At 44.4% G+C, this 18,558-nt stretch overlaps 1 protein-coding gene across 2 annotated transcripts in view; it reads left to right on the top strand.

The window, feature by feature from the left end:
• Window positions 1-18,146, top strand: part of st8sia5 (ST8 alpha-N-acetyl-neuraminide alpha-2,8-sialyltransferase 5) — a 44,660-nt gene extending 26,514 nt beyond the window's left edge. For both annotated transcript variants that reach the window (XM_034192207.1, XM_034192208.1), the window contains 3 exons: window positions 13,175-13,287; window positions 16,958-17,050; window positions 17,143-18,146. In XM_034192207.1, coding sequence (XP_034048098.1) covers window positions 13,175-13,287; window positions 16,958-17,050; window positions 17,143-17,605 — 669 coding nt within the window. In that variant the 3' untranslated portion in view covers window positions 17,606-18,146. The remainder of the gene's footprint in view (window positions 1-13,174; window positions 13,288-16,957; window positions 17,051-17,142) is intronic.
• The last annotated feature ends 412 nt before the right edge of the window (window positions 18,147-18,558 follow it).

Here is an 18,558-nt window from a genome sequence, read left to right on the forward strand (position 1 = left end):
AAGTACAGCATAATACATAACATATGACGACATAATGCTGAATAATTTAACACTTTATTTACATTATTAAGTGTGTAGGCAGACAAAGAAATAGCTTAAATAACAAACCCAAAATCACGAATCTATTCTATAGGCCTACACCTGAGAGAACAAGACAACAAAAAAAATACTTGTGGAGCTAACAAAAAAAAAAAGTTTTTGCAACCAAGATGTATAATCTATTCTCTTCATCAATAATGCAGTTGTAGGTATCTGGCAACCTAATGTGCCAACAAAAAAAAGGGCTTTACAATGATATATAGGGTGTATTACGGTAAACGTAAGCCTGTGATGTCATAACGCAGAGGAAAAACACGGAAGTTTCACACTAGTGCGCCGCTGATTCTCATTACCGTAAGTTCTCATGTAAGCCCTCACTCAAAAATTTCAACACTGACAGCAAGCCAAGAACCCGTGCTTTCCAACAGTATGCTATATGTTGCATATATTACGGTAAAGCGCGTTCGGTGACTTTTGAAACGAGGGAAAAGTATGAAAAAGAGCGCAAAAGTGACAGAAAAGTACAGACAGCAAACATAAATGTAGTAATTTTTGAGGAAAAGGCAGGGTGTTAGTGTCATTTGTGAAGGTGTGCGTGCGTGTTTGTGTGGGTGTGCAGTTTATTTTAAGTGTGGCGCACAGCATTGTTCGCAAGCCCCCGCCCTTCTTGTTTTTCTGCACCGGAGCAGTGTTGCCAGATATGAAATATGAAACTATCGTACCAAAACCTCAAAATTATCGTATTTTGGGAGAAATTATCGTACACAAACAAAACGCATACAACGTAGCTATTTTAGCGTTTTTTTCTTTTTAATTTACAAAGAATTTTATGTCACATTTTTAAACAGTAATTATAGTAATGGGGAAACTATGGCACAAAAAGAACGCAAATGCACAAGCAAATGCACTACCAGACTAGAAAGATTTTTTTTTTCTGTGACTAGACTATAAGCATGCATTATTGGCTACAATGCGGCCCTATTACTCTGATTTGATCAACAAAAACAAGCATAACTCAAAGTTCTTGTTCGACACGGTGGCAACACTTATTCAATTCAATTCAATTCAATCAATTTTTTTATATAGCGCCAAATCACAACAAACAGTTGCCCCAAGGCGCTTTATATTGTAAGGCAAGGCCATACAATAATTATGTAAAACCCCAACGGTCAAAATGACCCCCTGTGAGCAAGCACTTGGCTACAGTGGGAAGGAAAAACTCCCTTTTAACAGGAAGAAACCTCCAGCAGAACCAGGCTCAGGGAGGGGCAGTCTTCTGCTGGGACTGGTTGGGGCTGAGGGAGAGAACCAGGAAAAAGACATGCTGTGGAGGGGAGCAGAGATCGATCACTAATGATTAAATGCAGAGTGGTGCATATAGAGCAAAAAGAGAAAGAAACAGTGCATCATGGGAACCCCCCAGCAGTCTACGTCTATAGCAGCATAACTAAGGGATGGTTCAGGGTCACCTGATCCAGCCCTAACTATAAGCTTTAGCAAAAAGGAAAGTTTTAAGCCTAATCTTAAAAGTAGAGAGGGTGTCTGTCTCCCTGATCTGAATTGGGAGCTGGTTCCACAGGAGAGGAGCCTGAAAGCTGAAGGCTCTGCCTCCCATTCTACTCTTACAAACCCTAGGAACTACAAGTAAGCCTGCGGTCTGAGAGTGAAGCGCTCTATTGGGGTGATATGGTACTACGAGGTCCCTAAGATAAGATGGGACCTGATTATTCAAAACCTTATAAGTAAGAAGAAGAATTTTAAATTCTATTCTAGAATTAACAGGAAGCCAATGAAGAGAGGCCAATATGGGTGAGATATGCTCTCTCCTTCTAGTCCCCGTCAGTACTCTAGCTGCAGCATTTTGAATTAACTGAAGGCTTTTTAGGGAACTTTTAGGACAACCTGATAATAATGAATTACAATAGTCCAGCCTAGAGGAAATAAATGCATGAATTAGTTTTTCAGCATCACTCTGAGACAAGACCTTTCTGATTTTAGAGATATTGCGTAAATGCAAAAAAGCAGTCCTACATATTTGTTTAATATGCGCTTTGAATGACATATCCTGATCAAAAATGACTCCAAGATTTCTCACAGTATTACTAGAGGTCAGGGTAATGCCATCCAGAGTAAGGATCTGGTTAGACACCATGTTTCTAAGATTTGTGGGGCCAAGTACAAACTTCTGGTTTACCGCAGCATTAGGGCTCTCCAACTGGTTCAAAATGCTGCAGCCAGACTTTTGACACGAAGCAGAAAGGTCGACCACATTACACCCATTTTGGCGTCTCTTCACTGGCTTCCTGTCCCAGTGAGATCAGATTTTAAGGTTCTGCTACTAACCTATAAAATTATTCATGGATTGGCACCTCCCTACCTAGCTGACCTAATTAAACCTTACGTACCGGCCCGGGCTTTACGTTCTCAGGGTGCAGGACTACTTTGTGTCCCTAGGGCGAATAAGAAGTCTGCGGGTCACAGAGCTTTCTCTTATCGTGCCCCTGTTCTGTGGAATGATCTCCCTGCGTCAATAAAACAATCAGATTCTGTGGAGACTTTCAAGTCCAGACTTAAGACGCACTTATTTTCCCTTTCATATGGCTAGCATACTGGTACAGTTTTGTTTTACTCTTTTTACTCTTTTAATTCATGTTATTAGTAATTGGAGCGGGCTGTGGCCTCAACTTCACCTAAATTCTGGGTCTTTTAGTGAAGCTTAGGGCTAGCGGCCAGCGATCACCTTAGTATTTCTTCTGTTTTTCTTGTTGATTAATGCTGGCTAATTATACAGTATTTTTTGTCTTTCTGATGCCTGATTCTGTTTTTTCTCTGTTTAAGGTGCAGCTCCATCCAGAGATGGGAGTTGTGTTTGTGTTGGCGACCCTCCTGTCCTGTGCACCAACAGCAATTCTTGTATATTCGTACGTGAATTGTTCTGTGAATTATTTCTGTAATTTATGTTTGTAGCATGGCCCAAGCAGAGGGTCACCCCTTTGAGTCTGGTCTGCTTGAGGTTTCTTCCTCAGAGGGAGTTTTTCCTTACCATTGTTGCTCTGGGGGTTGGTAATGTTAGACCTTACCTGTGTGAAGCGCATTGAGGCAACTCTATTGTGATTTGGTGCTATATAAAGGAAAATAAATTGAAATTGAATTGAAATTAAAGTGTGCTGTGGTTTGATGAGTCTACAATTCAAATTGTTTTTGGAAATCATGGACGTCGTGTCCTCCGGACAAAAGAGGAACAAGACCATCTGGATTGTTACCAGCTCGAAGGTCAAAAGCCAGCATCTGTGATGATATGGGGGGGGTGTTAGTGCCCATGGCATGGGCCACTTACACATCTGTGATGGCACCATTAATGCTGAAAGGTACATCCAGGTTTTGGAGCAACACATGCTGCCATCCAAACAATGTCTTTTTCAGGGACGTCCCTGCTGATTTCAGCAAGACAATGCCAAGCCACATTCTGCACGTGTTACAACAGCGTGGCTTCGTAGTAAAAGAGTGCAGGTACTAGACTGGCCTGCCTGCAGTCCAGACCTGTCGCCTATTGAAAATGTGTGGCACATTATGAACAAGGTTGGGTAGGATTACTTTGAAATGTAATTCAAAAGTAATTAGATTAGATTAGATTAGATTAATTAGATACAAGTAATCCAAATGTATGTACATACAAATGTAATTCAAAAGTAATTAGATTATATTATATTAGATTAGATTAATTAGATACAAGTAATCCAAATGTACGTACATACATACATGTAATCCACATGTATTCTTTCAAAGTAGTCCTACCCAACCTTGATTATGAAGCACAAAATACGACAACGGAGACCCTGGACTGTTGAACAACTGAAGTCGTACATCAAGCAAGAATGGGAAAGAATTCCACCTACAAAGCTTCAACAATTAGTGTCCTCAGTTCCCAAACACTTATTGAGTGTTGTTAGAAGGAAAGGTGATGTAACACTGTGGTAAACATACCACTGTCACAGCTTTTTTGGAATGTCTTGCAGGCATCCATTTCAAAATGAGCAAATATGTGCACAAAAACAATAAAGTTTATCAGTTTGAACATTAAATATCTTGTCTTTGTGGTAATATAAACGCAACACTTTTGGTTTTGCTCCCATTTTGTATGAGATGAACTCAAAGATCTAAAACTTTTTCCACATACACAATATCACCATTTCCCTCAAATATTGTTCACAAACCAGTTTAAATCTGTGATAGTGAGCACTTCTCCTTTGCTGAGATAATCCATCCCACCTCACAGGTGTGCCATATCAAGATGCTGATTAGACACCATGATTAGTGCACAGGTGTGCCTTAGACTGCCCACAATAAAAGGCCACTCTGAAAGGTGCAGTTTTATCACACAGCACAATGCCACAGATGTCGCAAGATTTGAGGGAGCGTGCAATTGGCATGCTGACAGCAGGAATGTCAACCAGAGCTGTTGCTCGTGTATTGAATGTTCATTTCTCTACCATAAGCCGTCTCCAAAGGCGTTTCAGAGAATTTGGCAGTACATCCAACCAGCCTCACAACTGCAGACCATGTGTAACCACACCAGCCCAGGACCTCCACATCCAGCATGTTCACCTCCAAGATTGTCTGAGACCAGCCACTCGGACAGCTGCTGAAACAATTGGTTTGCATAACCAAAGAATTTCTGCCCAAACTGTCAGAAACCATCTCAGGGAAGCTCATCTGCATGCTCGTCGTCCTCATCGGGGTCTCGACCTGACTCCAGTTCGTCGTCGTAACCGACTTGAGTGGGCAAATGCTCACATTTGCTGGCGTTTGGCACGTTGGAGAGGTGTTCTCTTCACGGATGATGCGAAGGAGATGTGTTGCACTGCATGAGGCAAATGGTGGTCCCACCAGATACTGACTGGTATCCCCCCCCCAGTAAAACAAAACTGCACCTTTCAGAGTGGCCTTTTATTGTGGGCAATCTAAGGCACACCTGTGCACTAATCATGGTGTCTAATCAGCATCTTGGTATGGCACACCTGTGAGGTGGGATGGATTATCTCAGCAAAGGAGAAGTGCTCACTATCACAGATTTCGACTGGTTTGTGAACAATATTTGAGGGAAATGGTGATATTGTGTATGTGGAAAAAGTTTTAGATCTTTGAGTTCATCTCATACAAAATGGGAGCAAAACCAAAAGTGTTGCGTTTATATTTTTGTTGAGTATAGGTTGAAGATGATTTATAAATCATTGTATTCTGTTTTTATTTACATTTTACACAACATCCCAACTTTGATGGAATTGGAGTTGTAGTTTCCACCTGATGCAGTTGTTATTTTATGCCCCTTGTCCACTAAATCACTTTGAGACAGAAGTTTTTTTTTTTTTTTTTAAGAAGAAAAGAGGTTTGATTTGAATTTAGATCTCCATGACTTCTGATTTCCCTTTCTGAATGATGTACACAGACTAGCACCACTGACTGGCATGGAGAGTTTACCATGCACAGAACATACATGCTCAATGGCTGTCTGCTTTAGTCTCTCCAGTTTGTTTGAATGCAAATTTTTAAATTTTTTTCAGCAATGTGGGCTGGACAGCTACCAAGTCATACTTTATTAGAGTCTCCACTAGTCTACAACACCACTAGTGTACCCTCCTTTAAACCAACAAAGACAGATTTGCTCTAAAGTCCAGCGCTGTCCAGCACTGTACAAATAGTGCAATAGTCTTACATAAGCAACTTTACAATACACATGCACTCTGTTTGCTTCTACATATCATCACCAGTCATCTGCAGCACTGTAATATTCATATGTATTATGACAACTACAGCCAAAGGGGTTAAAACAGTGGGAGGAAAGAGAAAAAACCTCATACTTTACAAGAGAGCCATCTCTCCCATATGCATAACCCTCTGTGGCCGTCGTATACGACGGCCAAGACCAGGCTTTACTAAATTATAAATAATTTTTGAATGATATGAGATAGAAGCTTACTTTTTTTTCTGAAAAGTTAACTCCGCTGACCTTTGAGCCAGCCATCGCCATCTTTGTACTCCTCATACAAGCTGTGTGATGACGTGCGCAATGTGAGTGTCCAATTGGAATTGGTTCACTGTCACATGGGTTTCCAAAATCCAATCGCAGGGCAGATTTACCTCACGTGAAAAACCAAAGATCATTTTCAGGAGTGATATGTTACTAGTTGGCCTGTTTGAATAGCCCCTTGGGTGCTCCAATGAGTACATAATATTAGTACATACTCAGTGTGCCCTGCACCATTACGCACAGTGATCAGTGAAAGCAGGAGAAGACGGAGAGCCTCTGATGACAATCTCACGTGCTCAAACAAAGAGTGTGTAACTATCAGGATTGCTCCACTAGTTTGCATGTGAATGTTACTGGATAACTTTGTTGCTTTCTCAGCATATGGATAACTTTGTTGCTTTCTCAGCATATAGTACTGTTTACCATATCAATGGACAACAAAACACATTGACCATTTTGTATATATTGTTCAAAATGTGCATTTGTGTTTATTGTTTGAACCTTTTTGTTGTACAGTCTTTCACACAAGACCTCAAATTACCTTTATAAAGTGTCAAAACCGTTGTTTATTATAGTTTCCTGTGTGTTTTGAATAAATGTGTGTGGAAAATTATTTTTCCTTGCCTATTTTTGATTGTAAACCTTTATTACACTTATAAAACACAACAAAAACATATATATTCTGAAAGCATGGGTTGTCCTGAAAAAAAAGAGACATAAAACTTGATTGTGGGATGCAGGGAGAGCTGTTAACAGCAATAACAAAAACATTTGTGCCAGGCAAGTGAACTGTTCAAAAAAATGCCTGTTGTGAAAAGTGTAATGACATGGACCCACAACAGTAAATGAATGGTCAATGGAAATAAGTAACACTTTTAATGTTGTGAAATGTGCACAACGGATACAGATACAATGCAATACTAAGGTCAATTATAAAGTTGGTGTTGTGTGGGCAGGCTCTAGGATAGTAGACGCCCGTCCAGAGAAGAGTCGGGACACACACGATTTTCACCGCCAACGGATCTGGAACACTCCAGAGCCGCCAAGTCCTGAGTCCCCAGGTGGCCACCGTCTCCAGCTGTCAGATCGGGTACTGCTGGCAGGAAACAGAAACAGTCAAGAGTGGGTGTGTGTGCGCACACCCAGTAAACAGTCAGCTGAGTATTTCTGATAAAGGGAGAAAACACCACCTCCCAATCCCACTGCTTCCTCTGGTTATCCGTGCAGACTCCACTACACAAGTATAAGAGTGAAGAGTGGAGAACGCCACCTCTTACCACTCCCTTCGACTCGGCAGACAGTGAAGAAGCTGCAAACTCAGAAGGTAAATTAGCTACTAATACAGATGTGAAGGACGTCACAGCTTAATATTATGGCTGAGTGTCTACCTGAACGATTCAGATGATTTCTCGGCAGAGGTGTGGTGTCTTCTCCAGGCTTTTATGGGTGGCATGATGAGTTGATGAATGACAGCTGTCAGAGTTCCTGGTGCTCCTGGCAGTGACTGTGCCCTCTGGTGCCTGAAGCCCGTCTACAGGCAGGGCACCCTCTGGCGTTGGGCCAGCAGTACCTCCTCTTCGGGCGGCCCACACAACAGGACCCCCCCCCTCAACGGGCGCTTCCTGGCGCCCGACCAGGCTTGTTGGGATGTCGTTGGTAGAAATCGGCCAGGAGGGCCAGGTCCAGAATGAAGCTCCGCTTCACCCAGGAGCGTTCCTCGGGTCCGTACCCCTCCCAGTCCACCAGATATTGGAAACCCCGGCCCCGTCAACGAATGTCCAGAAGCCTGCGGACGGTCCACGCAGGCTCTCCATCGATGATCCGGGCAGGAGGCGGCGCTGGTCTGGGAGTGCAGAGGTTGGAGGAGTGACATGGTTTAATCCGGGACAAGTGAAAAACTGGATGTATCCGCAGTGAAGCTGGCAGCCTCATGAGGACTTTGGTGATTGGAAAAGGTCTGATATATCTGTCCTTCAGTTTTTGGGAGTCCACCTGCAGAGGGATGTCCTTAGTTGACAGCCAAACCTCCTGCCCGGGCTGGTATGCAGGGGCCGGGGTACGCTGGCGGTCTGCATGGTCCTTAGCCCTCATCCGGGCTTTCAGAAGGGCAGAGCGGACAGTGCGCCACACCCGACAGCATCTTCTGAGGTGGGCCTGGACCGAGGGGACCTCGACCTCTCCCCCTATGGCTGGGAACAATGGGGGCTGGTACCCCAAACACGCCTCAAAGGGGGAGAGGCCGGTCGCTGAGGATACCTGACTGTTGTGGGCGTATTTGATCCAGGCCAGATGTTGACTCCAGGCCGTCGGGTGTGCGGAGGTGACACACCGCAGGGCCTGCTCCAGGTCTTGGTTCACCCGCTCTGCCTGTCCATTGGTTTGAGGGTGGTACCCGGACAAGAGGCTCACGGTGGCTCCCAGTTCCCTACAGAAACTCCTCCAGACTTGCGAGGAGAACTGGGGACCACGATCCGAGACTATGTTCGTGGGGATACCATGCAGACGCACGACATGGTGGACCAGGACGTCTGCAGTCTCCTGGGCCGTCGGGAGCTTCGGGAGGGCCACGAAGTGGGCTGCCTTGGAGAACCGGTCCACTATCGTCAGGATGGTCGTCATACCATGGGACGCAGGGAGACCCGTGTCGAAGTCCAGGCCTATGTGGGACCAGGGGCGACGAGGCACCGGCAGCGGCTGGAGGAGTCCTTGGGTCTTCTTATGTACTGCCTTTCCCCTGGCACAGGTGGTGCAGGCCTGGACGTACTCCCGGATGTCGGTTTCCATCGACGCCCACCAGAAGCGCTGCCGGACCACTGCCACGGTTCTTCGCACCCCCGGGTGGCAGGAGAGCTTAGAACCGTGACAGAAGTCCAAGGCCACAGCCCTGGCCTCTGGTGGGACGTACAGCCGGTTTTCAGGTCCATCTCCGGGGTCCGGGTGTCGAGTCAGGGCCTCCCAGACGGTCTTCTCCACGTCCCAGGTGAGGGTTGTGACGACAGTGGACTCGGGGATGATGGTGTCCAGTGGATCCGACAGCTCTGGCTTGACTTCCTCTTCATGCACCCGGGACACTGCATCTGACCGTTGGTTTTTAGTCCCGGGGCGATACGTCATCTGGAAGTCAAACCGACCAAAGAACAGTGACCAACGGGCTTGCCTGGGGTTCAGACGCTTGGCGGTCTGGATGTATTCCAGGTTCCGATGGTCCGTGAAAACCGTGAAGGGAACCGTGGCTCCCTCCAGAAGGTGTCGCCATTCCTCAAGAGCTCTTTCACCGCCAGAAGTTCCCGATTGCCGACGTCATAGTTCCTTTCAGCCGGGGTCAACCTGCAGGAATAGTAGGCACAAGGATGGAGTACCTTATCGGACTCCCCACTCTGGGACAGCACGGCTCCTATCCCTGAGTCAGAGGCATCCACTTCGACTATAAACTGGCGATCAGGGTCAGGCTGCACCAGAAGTGGTGCAGTCGAGAACCGATGTTTCAACTCCTTAAACGCGGCTTCGCACCGATCCGACCAGGTGAAGGGGACTTTAGTGGAGGTCAGGGCTGTCAGGGGGCTAACAACCTGACTGTAGCCCTTAATGAACCTCCGATAGAAATTCGCAAAACCGAGGAACTGTTGCAATTTCCTACGGCTTGTTGGTTGGGGCCGATCTCTCACTGCCGCAACCACAACGGATCAGGGGCGACGGAGTTGGAGGAGATTATGAACCCTAGGAAGGACAAAGAAGTGCGGTGGAACTCGCACTTAGCGCCCTTCACAAACAGCCGGTTCTCCAACAACCGCTGTAGGACCTGACGTACATGCTTAACATGGGTCTCAGGATCCGGGGAGAAGATGAGAATATCGTCCAGATATACGAAGACGAACCGATGCAGGAAGTCCTGCAACATGTCATTAACCAAGGCTTGGAACGTCGCGGGCGCATTGGTGAGACCGAACGGCATGACCAGGTACTCAAAATGACCTAAGAGGGTGTTAAATGCTGTCTTCCACTCGTCTCCCTTCCGGATCCGAACCAGGTGATACGCATTTCAAAGATCCAACTTTGTAAAAATTTGGGCTCCATGCAGGGGCGTGAACACCGAATCCAGCAGAGGTAACGGGTATTGGTTGCGAACCATGATCTTGTTCAGCCCTCTGTAATCAATGCATGGACGGAGTCCGCCGTCCTTCTTACCCACAAAAAAGAAACCAGCCCCCATCGGGGATGTGGAGTTCCGGATTAACCCGGCAGCTAAAGAGTCCCGGATGTAGGTCTCCATTGATTCGCATTCCGGACGTGAGAGGTTGTACAACCTGCTGTACGGGTACTCAGCGCCCGGTACCAAATATATGGCACATTCGTATGGACGGTGCGGGGGCAGCGTGAGTGCCAGATCCTTGCTGAAGACGTCAGCAAGATCATGGTACTCAGCTGGCACCGCCGCGAGATTGGGGGGGACTTGAACCTCCTCCTTGGCTAGTACACCGGGTGGAACCGAGGTTCCTAAACATTCCCGGTGGCATGTTTCGCTCCACTGCGTTACAACCCCAGATGGCCAATCAATCCGGGGATTGTGTCTTACCATCCAGGGATAACCCAAAATCACTCGGGAGGTAGAAGGTGTTACATAAAACACAGTCTCCTCCCTGTGATTCCCAGACATGACCAATGTCAATGGCTGTGTCTGGTGTGTGATTAATGGGAGAAGGGTGCCATCTAGTGCCCGAACCGACAAAGGTGACGGTAAGGCCACTAGAAGGAGCCCTACCTCCCTAGCCCATCTGCTGTCCAGCAGATTCCCCTCCGACCCCGTGTCCACCAGTGCTGGGGCGTGAAGGGTGAGATCCCCACTCAGGATCATAACTGGGATTCATGCGGATTTGCGGGATTTCCCCTCGTGAGTGTTATGGCCCACCCTTAGCCCAGTCTCTAAGGGCGGGCGTTGTAGTTTGACCGTTTGGGGCAATTCCTCTGTATATGCTCACTCGAGCTGCAGAAAAAACACTCCCCGTGGGCCAGCCTCCGTTGTCTGTTTTCTGATTTTACTTTAGCTCTGCTCATGTCCATAGCTTCGTCAGCAGGGGGAGCTGTCGCCTCACAGAGTGCTCTGGCAGTGGAACGGGGGGATGGCGACATCCGTTCGGACCCAGAAGGAAGAGGGACGGCTCGTGCCCGGCCACCCCCTCGCATCGCTCCCGGCGATGTTCCTCTAGTCGGTTGTCTAGCCGTATAACTAGATCGACAAGCCCATCGAAATCCCGCGGCTCATCCTTCGCCAGCAAATGCTCCTTCAGGACCGGAGACAGTCCATTTATGAAGGCGGCGGGGGGCGCAACGTTATTCCAGCCAGACCTCGCTGCCGCGATGCGGAAGTCGACTGCATATTCGGCTGTGCTCCAACGCCCCTGTCTCATCGACAGCAGCACGTTCGAAGCGGTCTCGCCTCTATTGGGGTGATCAAACACTTGTTTCAACTCCCGCACAAACCCAGTGTATGTAGTTAGGAGCCGTGAGTTCTGCTCCCAAAGCGCCATAGCCCAGGGGTGTGCCTCTCCTCAAAGCAGATTTACCACATAAGCCACCCTGCTAACGTCAGACACGTACATAACCGGACGCTGTGAAAAGACGAGCGAACACTGCATTAAAAAGTCAGCGCACGTCTTGACACAGCCTCCGTACGGCTCTGGAGGGCTTATGTATGCTTCAGGGGACGGGGGGGGGTGGGGTTCGTTGAATGGCCACTGGAATATCAATATCAGGCCCAAGGGCAGCAGGAGGAGGTGCCGCAGCAGCGCCCTGCGCATGCGCTTCCACCTGAGCGGTGAGAGCCTCCATCATTCCGATTGAGGATAACATTCTGCTCGGTTACCAAGTCCAACCGAGCAGTGAAGGCGGTTAGGATTTGCTGCAGCTCACCTAGTACGCCTCCTGCTGGCCCCCGTGCACCCTGCGTTTCCATTGGTGGTTCACTTGATGGTTGACGCCCCTCAGGATCCATGACGATGGCCGAGAAATCCTGTTGTGAAAAGTGTAATGAGACGGACCCACAACAGGGGGCGTAAATGAATGGTCAATGGAAATAAGAAGTAACACTTTTAATGTTGTGAAATGTGCACAACGGATACAGATACAATGCAATACTAAGGTCAATTATAAAGTTTGTGTCGTGTGGGCAGGCTCGAGGATAGGAGACGCCCGTCCAGAGAAGAGTCGGGACCCACACGATTTCCACCGCCAACAGATCTGGAACAGTCCAGAGCCGCCAAGTCCTGAGTCCCCAGGTGGCCACCGTCTCCAGCTGTCAGATCGGGTACTGCTGGCAGCAGTACCTCCTCTTCGGGCGGCCCACACAACAATGCCCTCGGAGCCCAGAGGGTTAAGATACATTAACAAAGTGAATCGAAAACAACTATTAAATAAAATATGAGTAAACACTCATAGAAAATCCCCTCAGGGAGCTTTGGTGGCCACTGTCTGCTGTGCACTCTGTGTGCCTAATGCAGTCCAGCTTAAAGGGAAGGACAGGAGCCACTCAGATGGGCTGAAATCATATTAGGGCTACAACCCAACCATTCCTAATGTACACGGTAAATCATCCCTTTTGCACCCTACGCCAGACTTTGCACCATATTTTCCACTGTTTAAATAGCAAGCTGCTTTGAACATGTCCCAAATTAGGTTGCACTTGATTTTGTGTCTGCTGTCAAACTGAGGCCCAAAATAACACAGAGCCAAGGTTTAACTCAACCTGGTTCTTAGGTTTATATTGAACTGTGTGGTCCATTTGAAAACAAACACGACAATACAACAAGTTTTTATAAAATGGAGTCACTACAGGAATAAAAGGACACATTTTCACAAATGGAGAAAAGTAAGGTTCCACTTGATTGAGAGTCTAGAATGTGCACCACTACACTATAGACTTGTTACGTCAAAGAGTGTGATTGTACCATTATGGATTTTGTTCACTGTTCTGATTGTCACATGGTTTTGGGGAAGTGTGGTTACCTCCCATGCTCACGTTCCATTAATGCCAATAAACCTGCTGATGAATCCACTTAATTTCAGTGCCCTTTTTCTGCTTTGTGACTTGAAGAACACGTTTGTTCTGTCCAGGATATGCCGTACTCCAAATCACAGTACAAGAAATGTGCTGTCATCGGAAATGGCGGCATCATCAAGAACAGCAAATGTGGGAAGGAAATTGACTCGTCAGATTTTGTATTTAGGTATAAAATACAACACACATGTGTGATATGCACTAAAAGAGAGAGAGAGAGAGAGAGAGAGAGAATTGTTGGATCAGCTAAAAAACAAAATTCTTTATTTTGGAACACTCAAATGAATTAAGTTGATCAAAATAATTTAACAAGTTATATGTCATGGGAAAAAGATGTATAACTTATATTTCCACATGATCAGAATGTGTCCAAATAATGTAATTTTTAAAAAAGATTTCTCAATTCAAAGCATAAGAAAATGGTTATTTGGTCACATTCTGGTCATGTGCAGTTGATGTACGTAGTTGAATCATATAAATCCAACAAACTTTTTTTTTACAGTGTATGCAAAAGTCTTAACTCAACTGAGACAAACTTAATTAGTTTGAGTGTTTACAATTGAAGCAATTATTTGTTTTCTCTTTTTCACTTACAACTGCACAATGGTAACTGCAGTTCTGTTTTATCAGTGTTAAAATCTTATTTTTCATTCTTAAAAAAGTAATAGGTTTAATAATTCAAGAAAGTTGAAAAAAGATTAATTCGTACCTGGAAAGCCAATGCACACACTGCACACTGAGATGTAAGTTTATATTATGAATTATGAATGCTTATTGTTAGTTATACATGCAGTGAACTTTGAGGGAATAAGGTGGTATTTTTATTTTTTACTGTATGATTTCACATTATGACTAATTTTTGAAGACGAAACCACTTATATTAATAAACATCATAAATATTTTACTGATGAAATTAGCTTTTTTTTTTTGTCAAGACACATTGGTAGTGGAGATATTATAGTAAACATACCTTTGGCCTATATTTTGCTTGACCTTCTCCTTGATCTTTGACCAATTTGTTTAGATAGTTAATCATTTCAATATGTTAGCCCAAATATATTCCTACCAAATTTAGTGAAAATCTGTTCAGCTATTTTTTTTAGTTATTTTGTTCACACACAGACATAATAAAATGAATGACATTACTGTGTACACTGTAAAAGCCAGTAATTTCATTTGATAAAAACATTTTTTGTTGAAACTGATTGCATAAACATTTTTAAATGCCACCTGTAAAAGCTTGGGAGTGGACACCAATGCAGAGAACCTTAATGGTCAGTAAAAGCAGGTTTATTGTCCACAAAAATGCACAGCCCAAAAGGCTGGCAACAGGCAATAGCTCAGGCACATGGTTGTCTGACAGGTAACAATGTTTCTAAAGGAGACAGCAGAGAATTGTTCAAAAAGAGGCAAAAGGTAAGGAAAGAATTCTCAACGTGAGAAAGCAGGACAAGGCTATGTATTCTGTCCATGGGGAATGCTCGAACAGTAGCTAAATAGTCAGCCAAACAATCAAATGAGGAAATGGACAAAAAAGTTAAGCTACACAACACAAACATGGAAGAAATGTAAAACTAAGAAAATAGTAAATACACTCAACAAAAATATAAACGCAACACTTTTGGTTTTGCTCCCATTTTGTATGAGATGAACTCAAAGATCTAAATCTTTTTCCACATACACAATATCACCATTTCCCTCAAATATTGTTCACAAAGCAGTCTAAATCTGTGATAGTGAGCACTTCTCTTTTGCTGAGATAATCCATCCCACCTCACAGGTGTGCCATACCAAGATGCTGATTAGACACCATGATTAGTGCACAGGTGTGCCTTAGACTGTCCACAATAAAAGGCCACTCTGAAAGGTGCAGTTTTGTTTTATTGGGGGGGGGGGATACCAGTCAGTATCTGGTGTGACCACCATTTGCCTCATGCAGTGCAACACATCTCCTTCGCATAGAGTTGATCAGGTTGTCAATTGTGGCCTGTGGAATGTTGGTCCACTCCTCTTCAATGGCTGTGTGAAGTTGCTGGATATTGGCAGGAACTGGTACACGCTGTCGTATACGCCGGTCCAGAGCATCCCAAACATGCTCAATGGGTGACATGTCCGGTGAGTATGCTGGCCATGCAAGAACTGGGACATTTTCAGCTTCCAAGAATTGTGTACAGATCCTTGCAACATGGGGCCGTGCATTATCCTGCTGCAACATGAAGTGATGTTCTTGGATGTATGGCACAACAATGGGCCTCAGGATCTCATCACGGTATCTCTGTGCATTCAAAATGCCATCAATAAAATGCACCTGTGTTCTTTGTCCATAACAGACGTCTGCCCATACCATAACCCCACTGCCACCATGGGCCACTCGATCCACAACATTGACATCAGAAAACCACTCACCCACACGACGCCACACACGCTGTCTGCCATCTGCCCTGGACAGTGTGAACCGGGATTCATCCATGAAGAGAACACCTCTCCAACGTGCCAAACGCCAGCGAATGTGAGCATTTGCCCACTCAAGTCGGTTACGATGACGAACTGGAGTCAGGTCGAGACCCCGATGAGGACGACGAGCATGCAGATGAGCTTCCCTGAGACGGTTTCTGACAGTTTGTGCAGAAATTCTTTGGTTATGCAAACCGATTGTTTCAGTAGCTGTCCTGAGTGGCTGGTCTCAGACGATCTTGGAGGTGAACATGCTGGATGTGGAGGTCCTGGGCTGGTGTGGTTACACGTGGTCTGCGGTTGTGAGGCTGGTTGGATGTACTGCCAAATTCTCTGAAACGCCTTTGGAGACAGCTTATGGTAGAGAAATGAACATTCAATACACGAGCAACAGCTCTGGTTGACATTCCTGCTGTCAGCATGCCAATTGCACGCTCCCTCAAATCTTGCGACATCTGTGGCATTGTGCTGTGTGATAAAACTGCACCTTTCAGAGTGGCCTTTTATTGTGGGCAGTCTAAGGCACACCTGTGCACTAATCATGGTGTCTAAACAGCATCTTGATATGGCACACATGTGAGGTGGGATGGATTATCTCAGCAAAGGAGAAGTGCTCACTATCACAGATTTAGACTGGATTGTGAACAATATTTGAGGGAATTGGTGATATTGTGTATGTGGAAAAAGTTTTAGATCTTTGAGTTCATCTCATACAAAATGGGAGCAAAACCAAAAGTGTTGCGTTTATATTTTTGTTGAGTGTATTTAGAGTGGGAGAAAGTAAGAGAGATAACTCAGAGAATAATAATACTGCACAGAGAATCCCTGAAATATAATAACATGAAAATCAAACTAAAACGTGCGACGGAGTTTTAGGGTCACATTGAATTTCTTGGGGTTTTTTGGACTTCGAGAATAAAGTTGTAATATTACGAGAATAAAGTCATAATATTACGAGAATAAAGTCGTAATTTTCTGAGAAAAAAGTTGTAATATTACAAGAAAAAAGTCAAAATATTATATTATGACTTTATTCTCGTAATATTACAACTTTATTCTCATAATATTATGACTTTTTTCTCGTAATATTATGACTTTATTCTCATAATATTACGACTTTATTCTGGTAATATTATGACTTTATTCTCGAAGTCTAAAAAAAATTCTATGTGGCCCTAAAACACCGTCGTAAAAACGTAACCTAAGACAGGCACCAACTATAAAAATATTTTAAGTTAATAAACTTTTCAGGTTTTACAGTGCAGTAAAAAAATAGTTTTTGTTCCAAGTCTTGAGCATGCACTCACGAGTATATGTAATTAGAAATATGTCCAATATGGAATTGCAAATCACTGAAAAACATTTGAACTATTTTTTTCCTACAGATGCAACATTCCACCAATCAATGAGAAGTTCACAGCTGACGTTGGTACCAAAACAGATCTGGTTACAATAAATCCAAGTATTATTACTGAGAGGTACTGCAGATATGGTTCTGATGAATCAGTCCATCAAGCCGTCTCACTGTCTTTTTCCAGATGTCCCCCCTTATCTTCTATTTCCTCTACAGATTTCAGAAGCTGGAGAAATGGCGACGGCCATTTTACGAAGTCCTCCAGAACTATGAGAACTCCTCAGTGGTTCTTCCCGCCTTCTACAACACCCGCAACACTGACGTGTCCTTCAGAGTCAAATACATGCTGGATGACTTCGACTCCCAGAGAGGCGTGTTCTTTTTCCACCCGCAGTACCTGCTGAACGTGCAGCGGTTCTGGGCGGTTCAGGGTGTCCGGGCCAAACGGCTCAGCAGCGGCCTGATGCTTGTGACCGCTGCCTTGGAGATGTGCGAGGAGGTCCACCTCTATGGATTCTGGGCGTTTCCCATGAACCCCTCTGGCGTCTTCATCACTCACCATTACTATGACAACGTGAAACCACGGCCGGGCTTCCACGCTATGCCCCACGAGATCTTCAACTTCATTCACATGCATACGCGTGGTATCATTAACGTGCACACAGGGTCGTGCACGTAATCCCTTACCCCTTGGTTATTTTTTTCCTGTTGAAGAAGAGGTTTGGTTTTCGGGGTGCACACTTCTGTGCTGGCTCTAATTCCTTTACCTGTTAAAGGTCGCTTGCTTTAATTGCAATATTTCTCTTCATGACGTGTTACTATTTTAAAGAACAAATCACGATGGTTAGCTGTGACTTCCTAACCATTAAGATGCTTGTTTTAATGTGAAAAGTGGTCTTCATAGTGATATTGTTTCTGTGAATTTTTTAGTGGTGCTGCTGTACAGAAGCTTTGTTTTCTACTGAACGCTGCACAGATATTTACTCTGGAACCGGGCCGCAGTGGGCATCTGTCTCTGAGACATTCTTTGTGTCTTGTGATTCCTTTCTGTCACACACTCTGTGGATGTGACAGCTTTAAAAATTTGTGTATAAACAAACCTGAATCTTGTTATTTTTTTTAAAAATTGAACCTAAAAATGATTTTAAAAATTTAAACATTCAGTTGTTTACTTTTATAATCTATTTCCCATTCATGCAGTGAATTATACTTGGTGAGCATTAAAAAAACCTCCTGTGTATTAAATGGCCTGTTTTCAGTGGCTGCCTTTCTTCCACTTGGATTTTACATCTGAAATTTGTGGTGCATTTGTTACGACAGCGTTTTAGGGCCACATAGAATTTTTTTTTTTTTTTAGACTTCGAGAATAAAGTCGTAATTTACGAGAATAAAGTCGTAATATTATGAGAATAAAGTTGTAATTTTAAGACTTCGAGAATAAAGTCATAATATTACGAGAATAAAGTCATAATTTTACGAGAATAAAGTCATAATATTATATTTAGACTTCTTGTAATGACTTTTTTCTCGTAAAATTACGACTTTATTCTTGTAATATTACAACTTTTTTCTTGTAATATTATGACTTTATTCTCGTAATGTTACGACTTTTTTCTCGTAATAATTACGACT

The sequence above is a fragment of the Thalassophryne amazonica genome, chromosome 17 (genome assembly GCF_902500255.1).
Source record: "Thalassophryne amazonica chromosome 17, fThaAma1.1, whole genome shotgun sequence".
NCBI classification, from domain to species: domain Eukaryota; kingdom Metazoa; phylum Chordata; class Actinopteri; order Batrachoidiformes; family Batrachoididae; genus Thalassophryne; species Thalassophryne amazonica.